Source organism: Neomonachus schauinslandi, chromosome 5 (genome assembly GCF_002201575.2).
Source record: "Neomonachus schauinslandi chromosome 5, ASM220157v2, whole genome shotgun sequence".
In the NCBI taxonomy this organism is placed as follows: domain Eukaryota; kingdom Metazoa; phylum Chordata; class Mammalia; order Carnivora; family Phocidae; genus Neomonachus; species Neomonachus schauinslandi.
In genome coordinates this window covers 61036443-61053988 of record NC_058407.1, presented here as the reverse complement: position 1 = coordinate 61053988, position 17546 = coordinate 61036443, and the positions used below count along the sequence as shown (strand labels likewise).

The 17546-nt window shown below is 50.0% G+C and overlaps 1 protein-coding gene across 1 annotated transcript; it reads right to left on the bottom strand.

The window, feature by feature from the left end:
• Nucleotides 1-3558: 3558 nt before the first annotated feature.
• Nucleotides 3559-13570, bottom strand: LOC110577431 (keratin, type II cytoskeletal 73). The gene is made up of 9 exons (XM_021686755.1): nt 13107-13570; nt 11363-11577; nt 10461-10521; nt 9750-9845; nt 8847-9011; nt 6195-6320; nt 5614-5834; nt 4595-4629; nt 3559-3815 (listed from the first exon to the last, which is right to left on the bottom strand). The coding sequence occupies exons 1-9, from the start codon at nt 13551-13553 to the stop codon at nt 3559-3561; spliced, it is 1623 nt and encodes a 540-aa protein (XP_021542430.1). The 5' UTR covers nt 13554-13570.
• Between the last annotated feature and the right edge of the window lie 3976 nt (nt 13571-17546).

Sequence of the window (17546 nt, the reverse complement as noted above, 5' to 3'; positions counted from 1 at the left end):
TTTCTCATATGAGCATATAGTGTTTTTATAGGTGAGTTATTTTATTGCTTCTCGGCCTTTTGGCTAAGATCAAGTGTATAGGTGAGTTATTTAAAAAACAACTAGAGGGACGCCTGGGTGGCTCACTCGTTAAGCGTCTGCCTTCGGCTCAGGTCATGATCCCAGGGTCCTGGGATCGAGTCCTGCATCAGGCTCCCTGCTCAGCGGGAGGCCTGCTTCTCCCTCTCCCACTCCCCCTGCTTGTGTTCCCTCTCTCACTGTCTCTCTCTCTCTGTTGAAAAATAAATAAAATCTTAAAAAAAAAAAAAAACAACTAGAGAAGAAAGGGGAGGTAGGCTGATTCTAGAATCAGAAATAAAGTGTTGTTCTTGTCACACACACAAAAAAAATCCAGGGTTTCCCAAACCTTTGTTTGACCATAGAGCCCTCTTTTTGGCCAAATATCTTATAGGAACCAGGGTTTCAAGGAATGTGCTTTAAGAGCCACAGAACAAGTTCTTTCTATTTTGCCATTAGATAGACTAACATTTCCCAAATCCAAACAGATTTACAATATCTCCTGAAAAACATGAAGGCGAACAAAATATAATTAGTATGGTGTACGGCCAGATCTGGCTTATGGCAATGTGCCAGCATTACATTGTCAAAGCCAAAGGCAGGTTGTTGGCTCAGCCTGGCCCACCTGTGCCAGCACCATCCATCCCAGCACTGCTCAGGGGGAAAGAATTCTTGGGCTGGGGACCGATGCTGGGGATCTACACTGAGGAAGGTTGTGCCAGAGACTTCCAGTGCCTATCAAGTATCCTCACTCTCCTTCTTATTTCCCAACCTCCTCTGGGGATTGGTTGGGACTCCGGGCCATGTCGGCCAGTTAAATGTGAGTGGCATTGACGTGTGTCCCTTCTGGGATGAGGCAGTTAGCAGCCCATGTGTCTCCTTCATCTCTCTTTTCCCCTGTCCCGGTAACCTTGGGGGCCATGTGTCCCGTGTGGCAGGGCTACGAGCCAGAAGCACGTAGGTCTGTGAGACACCCGCTGGGAGAGCCACATGGGGGAGCTGCCCAGATCGGCCGTGGACTGTGAGTGAGAAGTGAACCTCTGTTGTGTTAAGTTAAGCCACTCAGACTTCAGGGTTTGTCCTTTGAGGCCATCAGTGTTAATATTCCGGATCCAAGCACAGAAGTCGGATGGTAGAAATATCTCTTAATAGCCAATGCTTTTTCTCTTGAGTTCCTATTCATCAAATAATGTGATGGCTATTAAACCTTCTCTATTTCATGTCTCACTTAGGCTTTTTGAAAGAATAGTCTATCCTAGTAATACTAAGAGAGTTAATAGTAACAATGGTATAATAGCAACTACCTTGAGCACATACTACGCATCAGGTACCGAATTAAATAATTCGCATGCATTCTTTTGTTAAATTTAATTCTCATGACAACTTTATGCAGGAACTTCTATTATTAACTTTTTACAGATGAAGAATCTGAGGCTCATGGAGCAGAAGTATTTTGCTTAAGTCAAGAAGTTAGTGAGTGGCAGAGGAGGACTCCAGCCTGGGTCCATCTGACACCCAAATGTCACCCGTGAACACTACAGCATAAAATCCCAGCTCCATAGCAGATTATTTTTTTAAATAGGCTCCACACCCAGCATGGAGCCCAACTCGGGGCTTGAACTTACGACCCTGAGATCAAGACCCTGAGATCAAGACCTGAGCTGAGATCAAGAGTCAGATGCATAACCAACTGGGCATGAACCAGGTTTGCATATCCCTGTATGCCAAACACTAATGCGTGCCAGACACATGCTAGATATTCAGTAAGTATTCAGCGACCTGACCACAATTTCTTTACTGGCCCTGAGAGTGTATTCCCTGAGACTAGTTATTCTGCCAGCCAATTTATCTTTGGGCAATAAATAAACTGGCAAATAGTTTATGAGATGGTGTCCTTAAAGTTTGGAGCTTCTGAATTGCTTTACCAGCACTAAACACCTCTTTTAAGTGAACAGATTTAGTCAAGTTTTTGAAGCAAAGAGATTTGAGGACAAGATTCTGTTTCCACTGACATTTATTAAGTATGAACTTTGTGCCAGGAATTGTACAAGATGTGTTTGTGTCACCTCATTTTGGCCTAACAATAATCCACAGGTGATTAGTCTGCCTATTTTATAGCTAAAGAAATGAGACGTGAACGTCTTGAGAGCTTTGCTTTGCTCTTGACCCCCAGTAGGCTGCAGAGCCTGAACCTGAATTCAAAGCCATTGGCTTGAACTCTAAGACACCCTGGCTCCACAGTGACCCTGTTCAGAAGCACCTGTGAGTCCCAGCCTGAATGGGTGGTGGACTCCCCTGGCTCTCTGTGTCCTGACAGCATCACTGCGGCCTTGGCACCTGGCAGATGTCTCTCAGCACAAGAGCGTTTTGGAGGCTGGGTGGTGTGTGTTGCAGAGACGGCCATGCTTCAACACAACTCACGCTCAGAGACTTTCACTTCACCAAAGACCAAGGGGCCATGGCTCGTTACTTTAAAGAGACGCTACTTTGGCCTTTTCCCAGAGAATAGGGACTAGCTGTAACTTGAGCCCCAGGCTTCAGACCTCACTCTCTGCTGCCTCTGGACCAGTTTTAAATCCTGCCACAGACAAGTGTTGCCTCCCTCTCCCTGCCCATAATCTGCACACTGTTAAAGACCGCCCGCTCACTGGAGCGTTGGCCTGAGAAAAGCATGACTCAAAGGTGCATCTGCGGGGGATGGCGGTCAGAGATGAATCCCCTGTCTCACAAAACCCAGTAGGATCCTGCGGTCCAAGTAAGGATCTCTTGCCCTCAGATTAAAAGACACTTTGGGGCGCTGTGGAACACGCCAGACCTCGATGCCCCAGGCTCCAGGACATCCAGATGTGCCCTGAGATGAGGATCCCCTTGGGAGAGAGAAGCAGCCTGGTCCTGCATGAGTTTTATTAAGTTTATCAGTGAGACGTGGGGAACAGGGAGGGAAGGCCTGAACAAAGACAAGAACTCACAGATTGAGGGCACAAATCCCTTCACGGGTGGGACAAATCCCCAGGGCTACTCCCAACTCTCTATATATGCAGGGGCTGCACAAGATATAAGCTATAACCTGGTGTTTCGCCTGAGCCGGGCTTGCTGTAACAGGAGACAGTCCTTGCGTGTCTGTCGGTGGACCTGTAATCTCATGAGCTCATGGAGCGTGTGGCCAAATGACCTAAGCCAGGGCATGGAGGGGGTTACCTCTGAGAGAAACCTTCCCCTGGGGGAGGAGTGCAGGCCAGGGCAAGGTCCGGGCCATCATTGTTGGCAATGCTTCAGGAAGGGGGTGCTGAGTTAGGGGGTCTCTTAGTATGGAGGCAGAAGGATGGGCTAGAATCCTGATTCTAGATTCAGAAAGACTAAGGCAGGAGGGGAAGAGAGGAAATGTCAGTGGCAAAGGAAAGCAAGAAGGAGACCAGGAGAAATGTGAGACAGGAGTTTCCTGGAGAAGGAGTCTGGGGGAAGAGCCGGGTGAGGTGGACGGCTGGGAAATGGACTTTCCCTTTATCTTGTGGTTTTCTTGGCAGGGGAGCTCAGAGCGGAGGCCTTCCCCTGGGGGTCCTTGAACTCACTTACACTCCCCAGCCTGGTTTTGGCCTCCCCACGGGGGCTGCAGTTCCCACTGCCAGTGACACAGCCCCCCGACAGCATGCCGTAGCCCCCTGAGACAGAGCTGGGCCGGTAACCATAGGTGCCAGCTCCGCTGAAACCAAAGCCGGCCCCGGCGCCCGTGGTCCCCGCCGTGGTGCTGCTGATGACCGCTGTGGGGGATGCAGGGAGGAGTGATAAGTGTATGTCCCCGGACAGGGGTGACCCCAAGTCCCCTCCAGTTTCCCAGCTGCAACTAGCCTAGATGTCTCCCTCTTAGGCAAACACTTCACATCAACTATGGACTCTAGTGACGTATGCTCAATGCCTGAGCGGCTCAAGCTCTGGCATAAATAGCCCAGATCCCACAGGATCCCCAAATCAGGCACCTTCTCATTCTTTGGACCAAGAGGAATAGCAAGAGCTTCCCCCAAAGCATCACATAAGCCAACAGGTCTTGCATTTAACTTTAGAATACATTCTTAATTTTTTTCAAAGAATTTCCTGGCTGCTTGATTTAGAGAAGGTTGGGCTGGCCTGTCTCAGAAGGAGAATGGGCGGGACGCTACAGAGCCCACATTACCACAGGCGCTGCGCCGCGGGTCTGGGCGCAGGTCTCCACTCTCGGTGCGGAGATAGACTCAGGAAGCTCACGGCCTCCATCATGCAGGAAAGCCGGGGTGGGGGAGGTAGAAGAGGGCGGACTGGGGATTTCATCCCAGCATAGGTGAGATTTCTGGGGAAGGGGCCCCTGTGAAATATCAGAATGTGATGGGAAGCTGGCAGCAGGAACTCTACAGAGGAAGAGGTCTCAGCAAGCAAGGCGATGGTGACCATAGTGATCTACCAGGCAGAGCCCAGGCTGTTCCATGGGGGCCTGGCGGTAGGCACCCGCTTACTTCGTATCCACTGATGGACTACAAATATACCCTCAGAGGTGTGAAATACTCACAGATGCTCACGGAGTTGGTGTATTCTCCAGACATCCTGTGCGGAAAGAAAAGCGTAGGTGAATCTCCAGTGCGTGGAATCCGAGTTCCCCACACCACAGCTTGAAGTCAGCAGCCAGCCTAGCCCCGCCTCCACGAGCCCCTCCAGCCTGCCAGCCGGCCTCGGTATTCCTGCAGGCTCGGTACCACCGCCCCCCAAGGTTACTCTTCCCACTTCAGAGATGTGCCAACTTGCAAACCTGGGGCTCCCAACAACAACACCCCCTCAGGGTCCCTCCTCTGGGTTTCTCTTTATCCCATTTCTTTATTCCTGTGAGGTTAATGCCAGAATAAATACACATGTGGAAATATTAGCATCTGTTGCCATTAAGGAACTGTCTGATTTTAAGACCAGTAACTTCTCCCCTGTGAGTCTCAGTGATACAGGGGTGCTCAGGTAGATCAAGGTTTTTCACATACCAATGCTTCATGTACACCTGTCTGATTGTTGCTATGAACATGCACAACTCACACTGTTATATATTTAGTACTTTTCATTGGCTGTGTGTTTTATAACAAAAAATGCATTTTTCCTAAAAAGAAGTCTTATATCACCAGGGCAAATTAGCCAACACTACCTGACCAAAAAAGAAAAAAAAAAGTAGCAATAAAAATAAATATAATGAAAATAAAGTAATTTGAAAATTTTGGGCTAGATATTATTGTCTGCCAGAGGCTCTGAACCTGGGATCTACTGTCTCTTTAGTAATAGGGATATTTGCAAGGGTCCGGGTGGTGTTAAAGACACGACAGCACCACACTGAGACTTTCTCCCTATCATAGTCTGGAAAGTCACAGGAGACCTGTAAAGGATATCGCTGCCTCATTAACTGACCAGATGCTGTTTAAAGCTATGTTTGTGCGTGACCTGAAAAGTATCTCCAGGCTGTCCAGCAACCTCTCCCACACTCTGAGAAACTGAGTCAGAAGATTCCAAAAGTTCTTCCAGCTCTAACATTCTAAGACCCTTCCCACCACTCACCTGCACTCCTCGCCCTCCAGCAGCTTGCGGTAGGTGGCGATCTCCACGTCCAGGGCCAACTTCGTGCTCATGAGCTCCTGGTACTCGCGCAGCATCCGGGCCAGCTCCTCCTTGGCCTGGTGCAGGGCGGCCTCCAGCTCATCCAGCTTGGCCCGGGCGTCCTTCAGGGCACAGTCGCCCCGCTGCTCGGCATCGGCGATGGCCGTCTCCAGGTTGGAGCACTGAGGGTCAGAAGGTAGCATTTTCCCCTGAGCTCTAAGGCTCTCTGAACCTCCCTTCACCCCAATGAGCTCTCTGTGGTTGGACCCTCCTCTGTCTGGCCCCACTTCCTACAGCAAAGCCACATCCATGGTGAAGGAGTCCTGTCAACATGGGTCAGGGAGGCTTGTTATTCTCAGCTACTTGGCTTTCTGAAAAGACCCTCCCAATTGCTCCAGACTTCAGATGGGAGGTAAGTGTGGGGGATGAGACCAGGGGGTCCATTTGAGAAAGTGGACCCCCTGGTCCCAGAGGAGTTATGTGTGATAAGCAGTTCACTCCTCCCTTGGGAAATGAGCCAGGACCACCCAAAGCTCCCTTACCTGCTTTTTCACACTCTCAATCTCTGAGCGTAGCCTTTGGATAAGCCGAGTCAGTTCAGAGATCTCGTTCTTGGTGTGTTTGAGGTCATCCCCATGGCTGCCGGCCACTAGCTGGAGCTCCTGGAACTAGGGGGACAGGGAGCAAAGCAGAGACCTTGACTCAGGGCCTGGCTGAGTTCAAATTGGCAGACTGTGCCTTTGTCTTCAGAGTGTGACAGGTGGGTGGGGGTCCCCAACCTCACCAGGCCTACCAACAGCCTCCCACTCAACCATCTGCTCCCTGGATTTATTTGTTTGCCTTAAGCACAGTCATCTCACTGATGGTTAGATTTGGCCATAAGAACTGTTGAAAGCCTTCTACTCTACTCGCTGCAACTTTATAACACTCAACTCCGACTGTGATGCTCCTTTACCCATAGCCCTTCAAAGTCAAGGTCAAAATCAGACTATGAGCATGGCATCAAGGTGCTTTGAGGTTTGGCATCCACCAGTCTCTCCAGACTCTTTTTCACTGCCCCACCTTCATCTACTTGTTTCTACACCTGTGCCAAACAGTTCCACGTTCCCTAAAGTCCCTGTTCTCTCAAGTCTCTGAGTCTTTGCACCAACTGCTACCTGCCCCTGGTAAGCCCTTCCCCACCCATTTCCCCTTTTTCCTTAGCTAGTTCCAACTCAGCCAGGGCAGAGTCACTTCCTCCAGGAGGCCTGCCTTGATCTGCCTGTTGGGTGTACTTCTATTTCCATAGCTCCTAGGACTCCAGTCCATAGATCTTACCACACTGTATTACAAGCACACCATTCTGAGTTTTCCCCATCAGACTTAGCATGACTGGATGGCAGGGACCTGTCTTCTCTGTGACTTCCTCTCCTTCATAGCTCAGCTGGGCTCCAGGCTACTGGAAGTCTTTCCCAGCATGAGGAACACTGTGTGTGTGTGTGTGTGTGTGTGTGTGTGTGTGTGTGTGTGTGTGTGGTGTGGTGGCAGGTTCTGCTATTCCCCAACACTGCTAGCCATGAATTTGAGATCATCTGCTAGTTTCAGGATCACTCCTGCCTTTGATGCCATCCAGTGAAGAGTCAAAGAGAACATTTTAGTTCTACCCCAGAATCTGGCTTAAGAGGAACTTGGAAAAGTGTGACATTCAGAACTCTGGTGGTTGTGCACTGCCTTTCTCTGTCCCTGGTGCAAGCTGTCATAGCTGACCCTAACAAGGCCCTAGGTTCAAGATTCCTCTTAAAGGTGCCAGGTCCCCTGGAAGGCAGGGGGGAGTCTCACTATGCTCCTGTGTTTTATCTTTGGTGCTAATCTTGGGACGATAAACATGGGGGCGGGATGGTGGTCTTCTGCTCCTCTGCAAGGCTGTGTGAGCAGGATGGCTCTCCCTACACACCGACAGAGAGGGAGGCACTAACTTCCCCAGTTCTGACACCAAGCAGTCTCCTTTTGAGGCAAACAGGCAAGCATCCTTCTCTGTTCCACTCCCAGGCCATCCCAAACCCTCACTATAAACACTTCTTACCAGAGTCATGTCCTGATCTTCTGTCTAAACACTGTGGAATTGGCAGTCAGTCATCTAGATTCAAATCCAGCTCCATCCCTTACCAGCTAAGTAATCTTGGCAAGTTACTAACACTCCCTGAGCCCTGGTTTCTTCATCTTTGAAAGGGGAATGATAACAATAAGACCTCATAATTCTGTTGCTAGAACTATACTAATGAAACTCTAGTCAATAAGTGCTTACCTCCAGATGGAGAAGTGCAGGTGTGTATAACCCCAAACAGCAAATGATCCAAAAATCATGTCTGTGCAGACCTGCCTAATTCTTCTGGAAGGAACCTGGGGTTAAGCACTGGCCACTGACAATCCAGAGTGGCTGGGCCACATGGCCAACACTGACACTGGCTTGCAGCAATCACGTGTAGGGATGTGGGGACTAGAGACTTGGGTTTAAACTTTTATCAAGGAGCCCTGGCTTGTGTTGTTATCTGGGCCTTGAAAGCCTCCCTTCCTCTCACCCCTACTGGCCACATCTTTCTGTCCCTATGGTGGCAAGGAGGCAGAGGGAGGGACAAGATAAGTCCTCAAGCGTGTGAATCTCTGCTGAGAAGGAACCTGATAAACAGCATGAAACAATTAGGAAGTTGCCATCTTGATCAGAGAAACCAAATTATCTAAAGAATCGTTTCCCCACCCATGACCCATTAGAGGAGTTAAGATCTAAGGGACTCATACTCCCCCTTTATCCTTGCAGTTGGACTTGAATGAAAGGTAGGAATTACCTGATCTCAGATCACACTCAAGAGACCCCCTAATTTATTGTAATTAATGAGGGAGTTGAGATGCTAACTACCCATGTTTCTCTCCCTCTCAGACTCAGTTCAAAACCCTCCGCCTCCAGGAAGTCAGCCCTGACCTGCCCCACCTGGTCCCCTAACCTTTGTCTCCTCAGCATCCAGGACTCTGTCTATGCCACATTCATTTGCACTTGGCTGTGAGTGTCCTTCCATGACTGCCCCAGTCTAAGTGGATCAGTCTAAGAGCTTCATCTTCTCCTCCTTTTGGGCTTTCCCCAACACCCGGGACAGTTCTGTGCTCCCAGAAAATGTGTGGGACATGGTGGGACATGGACTCTGGGGAGGTGTGCAGCCCACCTTGGTCTGGTACAGCGCCTCGGCCTCGGCCTTGCTCTTCAGAGCGGTATCTTCATACTGGGCACGGACCTCAGCAATGATGCTGTCCAGGTCTAGGTTCCGGTTGTTGTCCATGGATAGGATGACAGACGTGTCACTGATGTGAGACTGGATCTGAGCAATCTCCTACACGGGAAAAAAAGAAACATGAAATGCCTTTTGTGGGCAGAAGAAGATGCCAAGGTGATGGCCCTTTCCTAGCAGGAGATCCCCTAGGCCCTCCTAAATAGATGCAAGCTTCATTCCCCAAAGCCACCCATTGATGTTTCAATACCACATCTGAAAACTGTTGAATGAGTTTGAAGCAGCTCAGGAAGAAAACAGCCCAGCTGTCTGTCACTTGAGACAGGTCAGGAGTAGAGGAAGTAGTAGTGGTAGTGAGAAAACAGCCTGGCCACCACACGAGACACTAAGGACACAGGAGCCGACATACGCTTGGCCAACAGGCTCAGGCTTGAAGCCAGATGGTCAGAGGCAGTAGAAAGGGTGTGAAGACTCCCTACTTCTGTCCCTGGAGATTCCTGCTCAAGACCCAGGGAGACACCCAAGTGGCAGGGAGAAGACAGGCAGAAATGAGAATATCCTTGGCTGAAGACCAGTGGGAACCCCATAAGGACCCATGGCTTCCTGGAGGAAGTGAGGCCGGGACATCTGGAGGCCAGGCTGGGGCTGATGGCACACATCATTTGGGCACACCGGGATAAATGGCACGCTTTCCTTTGATCAACATGGCCCCCAGCATCCAAATGCTGGAGATCCCCTGGGCTCTTAAAGTTACTAAGGAATGAATAACCAACTACTCATTCACATGTCTGTCCTTCCAGAAGACAGAGCTGGGGATAGGACTGGGGGATGGAGCCTTACCCCTTCATACAGGCATTTGAAGAAGTTGATTTCTCCATCCAGGGCATCCACCTTGGCCTGCAGTTCCACCTTGCTCATGTAAGCTGCATCCACATCCTAAAGGAATCCAGAGACCCCCTGACATGGCCATTCTTCAAGCTCAGACAAGGGCTCTCCCAGGAACTGGCATCCGAGCACCAACCCTCGCGAGCTGCCCCCAGGGAATGGAGTCAGGACCCAGAGAGCAGGAACATGACTTCCACCCAAGACTCACTGCGAGCCTTGGAACTCCTCTGCACCCCATCCAAAATGGAATCTTGTTACTGCCTCTATTTCTCAAAGAGAGGGCTTAGGAGGGAGTACTATCTCCCACACGGGGGTCATTCAGCAGTCAGAGCCCAGGACAGCCAGAGCGCTTTGCCAGAGACAGGCAGAGTTGGAAGGTAAACCTGCAGCCCCTCTTAAAGCATGTCCTGTTTCCCAAGCCAAAGCGGACACAACCTGGGCTCCTGCCACTCATACCAAATATAAAAAGTGGACAAGGTGATATATTCTAGGTAAATATCAAGGTGTCCCAAGATGTCTCAAGCAGTACATCCCTCCATCTTCCTTGGGCACTTCAGCTCTGGGTCATTCTACAAGAAGCACAGACCTCAGTCTCCTCTCTGTTCCCTCTCCTGCCCTCCACACTCCAGCGTCTGGGTGACTGAGGGATATTCACCCCCTCCTCACCTTCTTGAGCACCACAAATTCATTCTCGGCAGTTGTGCGCTTGTTAATTTCCTCCTCATACCTGCAGGGAAAGCATTGCAGTGAGCAAGGGGTGTGTGTGTGTGTGTGTGTGTGTGTGTGTGTGCATGCTCATCATGAAAGCAGAAAAAGAGGTGCCCACACTATGTCCCATATAGCAGGTATTATTCTATATCTTTGCAGATCTGTCCAACTCACTAGGACTACTTAGCCAGTGCTATAGACAGGGTTTGCAAGCAACTCCCTCCCAGGCCAGGGGACCAGATGATTTGGAGTCTGGATTTCCCCTGATACCTGGAGAGTAAGTAGGTTCTTCCTCCTCCCATTAAGTATGCAAATCACAGGAACATGCTGCTTCCCCTTTTAGCCCTGATCCTTGTGTCACTCCAGCTGCCTGACACCCCTGTTAATAACTTCACCCCATCTCGAAGTATGAGTCTTAAGGAAGCCAGAACTATCCCCTGGGACAGGAAGAGGGGGCGGGGCCCAAATGTCCACGACCTGAGGGCCATGAGAGAAACTCCAAGTCCCTGCCCTGCTGGGTTGAGGCAGGGGGACGGTGGTTCCTTGGAACTTGGGGACCCACTGAGCAAGCTTAGGAGCTGGGAGGCTCTCTCTCTCCAGTGGGGAGCAGGAGGGAGCACACCAAGGAGGTGGCCACTTGCCAGGACAGCCCTCTCACTGCCTGAGAGGCTGACTCTCCACTGTCCGGACTGCCTGGCCATCCAGAGAGGGCCCTCATCTTGCCCAGCTAGGGGAACTCGGGATGGGCCACTCTTATCCGAGCTCAGTGCCCCTGAGGCCAGAGGCAAGTGTCCCAGGGCCTGCTGGGAAAGCCCAGCTCTGAAAGGCCAGTCAGCCTGTAGGTGTGGGGTCCCGCTCACCTTCTCTTGTAGTCCTCCACCACATCCCGCATGGTCCTCAGCTCTGAGTCCAGCCGCACCCTGTCCCCGGACAGCGTCTCCAGCTGCTTCTGCAGGTTGCTGATGTAGCCCTCGAGGATGGGCTCCAGGTTGTTCTTGCAGTTGTTCAGGTCCAGCTGCTGCAGCAGCTCCCACTTGGTCTCCAGCACCTGGTTCTGCTGCTCCAGGAAACGCACCTGGGACCCAAATCAATAGAGAGGCTGTGTGGTTTCCTTTCCTGGACAGTGGCAGTGTGCTCCTATGCTACATTAGCTTAAATGGTAAGCCTCAGCCCTTAGGAAATGTCCCTCACAACCCTGCCCCACCCAGGGCCCTTTGTCTGACTGAGGTTCTCTTTCTGGAGGCAGCCCCTAAGATCGGGCAGGATCTCATCATCTTCATTTCCCATTAGCCAGGCCTGTCTCCTCTGTACCTGTCTAAATCTGCCTGAACCAGTATCCACCAGCGACCCGGACCACCTCTTTAAGGCAAGTCCTTAGACACGTAAGCTGGCCTGTCCTGGCCTTCACACTCTTGGGCGCCCCTGCTTAGGGCCTGGTGGCCTGGCCTGTGCTCTGCCTCCTCTCTGTCTCCTCCATCATGTCAGCTCTCAGCCCAGCCAGAGGCAAGCACTCAGCTGACTGGGGGTCTTGGGCCTTCCTCTGTTGCTTTCATGTCCAACTCTCTGATCTCAGAGCATTTCTCCAGGGGAAGAACCAGCAGTCTCAAGTTGCAGCCTGCAAATACCATACCATTCCCTTGCTCAAAGTGCTCTGGTGTTTCCCATCACCAGCAGGATCGAATCCAAATGCCTCCTGTGCTCTTCGCAATGTGCCCACCCCTTCCTTCCCCTCCTCTACCACTCACCTGACTCTCTCTCAAAGCCAGGTTCTCCCCATTCTCTGGACAAGTCTACCATGCTACATGGGATGACTCCCTCTCCCTAGGCTTCCTTTCCCCACCTCCATCCAGTGAACTCCTATTCATGTGCTGCCACCCTACTCACTGTCACCCTGGTGAGCTTCCCCTGCTCCCCTGAGTTCAGGAAGCCTCTATTTCCCAAGGCCCTGCTACCCTTTTTTTCCTCGGGGTTCTCAAACTCAAGTGGGCATCAGCATCACCTGGGGGCTCCTGGGTCTCACTGTCAGAGCTTACAATTCAGTATGAGGTGGCGCCTGAGAATGTGCATTTCTACAAGTGCCCAGGTGATCCTAATGCTGCTGGTTCAGGGAGCTCTTTTGAGGACCACAGCTCTAGTGCATCACTGATCCCCATCTGCCTCACCTTATACACTGGGTGTATTATAGGCTATGAGTTTGTCTTTCAACCAGAATCTGAGCTGGTCTGGGTCCTATGAGAGGAGAAACTGGGTCTCAATGGTTTTATAGATACCCCAGGCTGCCATGGAGCTCTCCTTTGTCTGGCTTCCTAGTTTCATAAACTGTTACTCTCCTACTTCTCAACTTTGAGGCCACTTCCCCGACCTCCTGGAAACCTTCCCAAACCAAACTCCCTGGCTCCTCCTGCCCCTCTGACCCCCCACACCCCCAACCCCTCAGCACTGATTTCAGGTTTGTCCAGTTCTTCCCTGCTCTGTCCTCACTGTGTCTGCATCCTGGGGAGTGAGTGTCCTGCCTTCCTCTGGTTCAGACAGGGAGCCCCCCGAGGGCAGTGAAGGTAGAGGAAGGAAGGGGCTCTATGCTTGGCTTGCTCCAAAAAGTCCCACCTTGTCAATGAAGGAGGCGAATTTGTTGTTCAGCGCCTTGATCTGCTCCCGCTCCTGGGCTCTCACTTTCTGGATCTCCGGGTCCAGCTCCACATTGAGGGGGGCCAGGAGGTTCTTGTTGATGGTAACCTGGTGGATGCCCCCTGGAGGGCACACAGACAGACACACGGGCCCCAGGGCCACACTGCCAAACATGCTGCCAGCAAAGCCACTGGCCCGGCCTCGACCAAACCCATAGCCCCCTGCCCGCCCGCTGCCACTGGCCATGTTGAGGGAGATGCTCTGGGTGCCCCCAAGGCTGTAGAGGCTCCGGCTTCCGAAGCTCCTGCTGAATCCTTTGCCCCCTGCCCGGTAGGAGGACGAGCTGCCCCCTGAGAACACTGCTGAGCAGCCACTGAACCCCCCCTTGGTGGCAGCTCCTGACTTGTAGGTGAATTGGCGGCTCATGCTGGAAAGGCCAGAGAGATGGAATAAGATGCTAACCCTTGGCTGAGATGCAATTCACCAGCCTATAATCTCAGGCTCCCCCTTTATAGGGCTCAGGAGGGAGCCACTGCCCTAATTTGTGGGTTTAGTTTGCCTAGGAGCAAGAAATCATTTTCTCCCAGCAAAATCAGAGACACCAGGAAAATAACTTGAAAACTCCCAAAGTGCTGGGCTTGCAAGGCTGGCTCATGTAATTTGAGTCTTATCTAATTAACATGGGATAATTAGCCTGACCAAATTATCCCTAGAAAGATCTTGGCGGAGAGGTTTGTCACAGCCTCAATTGCCCTTCCTCAGGGAGGCAGGAGGCTGGATTGCAGGGGTGCAGAGGAAGACCTTTAATTGACAGCCTCATCTGTGGGAGATCTCAGGACTCTACCAGCATCAGATCAGGGACCCTGGCTGAACTGCTTTTATGTGGTTAGGAAAAGACTCTGTGGCCTGGCTTCCCAGGGCTGCTAGAGACAGGAATCCAGGACCTCTGTTGTGCCCTTCCAGGCAGGTCTTCTGCTCCCCTGTGCAGCCAGGCTGCCCTGCACACACCAACTTCTTTGTTTCTGTACTCTCACACCACCTCACCCTTGACCTTGAAATAATGGCATTGCCACCATTCATGGTAGCTGACTCTAGTACAGCACTTCACAGCATTAAAAGATCTCCTTGCACACTGAAGCTTGCTTCATCCACTCAGTCAGCCTGGGGAGGAGTATGCTAATCCACATTTCACAAATGAGAAAGCAGAGGCTCAGATAGCTGAGGATAGCAAACATTTCATGAGACCTTTTTTGTATGAATCCCAGAGGATACAAACCCCTAACAAAACGAAGGCCCCAGCTTTGAGGTTCTCTGGGCTGGTCTTCTGACCCCACATACATAGCTATGAAGGTCGTATTTGTCCATCTGTCAGCCCATCTGTCCACTGACCTACCCATTCATTCATCCATCCTTCACTTAATAGTCTTCTGCTAAAGGCTGACTCTGTCCCAGGTACTGTGCTAGGCTCTGGGGTCATAAATTAATAAGATAGAAGCCTAGCTCACAATTCTAGGAGGGAGGACAGACACTTGAATTTCACTAGAGCCTTGGCAACACCAAAGTATGTGACCCAAGCACTTCACAGTTCCCAAACCCCAAATATAGACACAGTATATAGTATCCTTCACAAAAATGCAATTTTTTCACCAGAGTGCTTGAATGAAGTTTGCCAATCCCACTTTTCGATTTATGTCCAGAGATTATAGCCCTGTTCTGTATTAGGTATTATAATACACCAGTATTACACCTCTACTGTAAAACCAAGCAATTGCCAAGTTCAACCTCCCCTGCTCTGTTTATACAAACAGCTATTTTCTAGTTAAGAATAATCATTTTCTTAGATGGTCTCAATTTCACTACCAGCAATAGCATTTGGCAATCTTTTTTTTTTTTTTTTAAGATTTTATTTATTTGCGAGAGAGAGAATGAGAGACAGAGAGCATGAGAGGGAGGAGGGTCAGAGGGAGAAGCAGACTCCCCGCCGAGCAGGGAGCCCGATACGGGACTCGATCCCGGGACTCCAGGATCATGACCTGAGCCAAAGGCAGTCGCTTAACCAACTGAGCCACCCAGGCGCCCGCATTTGGCAATCTTTTCATTTTTTTTTTTCACTAGGCACAAAGGTCTTAGCCCTTTGCAATTCCTTCATAAGGCATGATGAGTGAAGATCCACAACACTGTGTTGTGATGAGGGTGCAGAGTATTCCAGCCAGAATCACTCCCTAATGGACTCCTTCCAGCACGCCAGCGTCAGGGTAAACATGATTCAGACCCATGTCTCAGCAAAACTACAGACTGCTGTCACAGGCCTTGAGATCACTCCCTAGGGGCTGAAAGCCAGTGGTCACACTGTGAATGCCGACTCTGCGGCGCGGTTATATGAGTGCTAATGCACAGCCATCCCTCATTCTGCATGGCCTTCACTACCCTTCTCCCACCCTGGCCCTTCTTCCTTGTGAACTTGCCATATGGGCACCCCAGGGAAACGTCTCTGGTCACATCTCAATCCACCTCTCCTCTCTGGCCAGCCTCCTCAAAGTGTACCTATTTTTTGCTCTATCTCAATGTTTCCACGTGTGTTCCAGGTGTGTGCCAATCTTTCCCAACAGCCAGAAAGGCTCCTAAGGACAAGACCCACACCCTATCCTCCCTCTTCACTGCCCAGAACCACAGGAGGGAGGGACTCTCGGGAAATCATGGAGGGACAAAAAGATTCTTCGATGTCCCTTGAAATCATTCCCCCTAAGGACAAGATCCTTAGTATCTATCTTTAAAAACTCCCCTAAGTGGGCCACCTATATTTCACATCCTGCCACTGCTATTGCCGGGGGAAACTCAATACCAGCTGAAACCTTATCTGATCTTCACGCAGTTGCTAAGTCAGCCCCATTTCCCACAGAGGGCCAGTGCTGCCATTAGCCTTTGCTCAGGCCTCTAGGCAAGCATCTCCGATGGGTTCAGCACACAGGAGGCAGGAAACCAACCTCCCATCACCCCCAAAGGCAATAAAATCATGTTGTAAAAGCATATTTAGTATTTGTCATCCAGGAAGATGGAGTAGACATACTTTCCCCTTCTTCTGACGCTGCTTTAGCAGAAGAAATAGCATGAACACTATTCTTCTACTTACTGCAACTAAGAACCCACATATTATATATAAAACAAACATAAGAAGACTCTGAAAGGTGGAGAGAAAAAGTCACACTGCCTAGGGATCTTCGAAGATAAGGAACAACATGGCGGTGAGTTCCTTGGGTTTCCTATTTGTTTCATATATCCCAGACTTGGAACAGAAGAAAGCAATAGCCCGGAAGGGTACAGATTTTTCAGAAGCCCTACAGAAGTCTAAACTTTCTAGCCAAATATCCAGGAATGGGGAAGCCTAGAAAGACAGAAAATGTATAGACAGTAACCACTCTACTCTAGCCAAACATTACAAAAAACACTGAGGTCCCATCTCCACCTACTCCAGCAAAAGATGAGCAGGAGGCCTAGACTCACCAGACTATAATGAGGCACCCTGGATGATGCCAGGGAAGGCCAAGGCAGAAGCTGGGACTTTCATCCCCACCAGGCAATTGTCTCAGATCCATCAAACACCAGTGGAGCACATGGGGAGCTCTGACTTCCACCCCCACCTGGCAGTAATAGGGTGTCACCCAATCCTTTGCCCTGTTGGGACAATGTCAGAAGAAGCAGCTAAAACAGAAGACTTAATACGACCCAGGTCTTATAATACCAAAAATGTCCAGATTTTGATCAAAAATCACTTATCATACCAAGAACAAGGAATATCTCAAACTGAATAAAAAAAGACAATCAATAGACACCAACACTAAGGTGACAAAGGTGTTAGAATTATCTGATGAATATTTTTTAAAGATTTTATGTATTTATTTGAGAGAGAGAGAGTGAGTGAGAGCAAGAAAGAGAAAGAGAGCACAAGCAGGGGAAGGGGGGGAGGTAAGAGAGAGAGGAAGAAGAAGGGAGAAGCTCCCAACTGAGCAGGGAGTCCAATGCAGGGCTCGATCCCAGGACTCTGGGATCAGGACCTGAGACAAAGGCAGATGCTTAACTGACTGAGGCACCCAGGGACCCCGTTATGAATATTTTGAAGCAGCTATGATAAAAATGCTTCAGTAGCAATTAAGAATATGCAAAGCAGATGGAAAAATAGAAATCTCAACAAAGAAATAAAATATCAAGAACCAAGTGGAAGTTTTAGAGTTGATAAATACAATAACCAAAGTAAAAAAACTCGAAGGATGAGGTTAACAGCAGAATACAGGGGCCAGAGAAAAGACTCTGAACTATAAGATAGAACAACAGAAATTACCCAGCCTGAACAACAGAGAGAAAAACAAAAGAAAGGAAGGAAAGGAAAGGAAAGGAAAGGAAAGGAAAGGAAAGGAAAGGAAA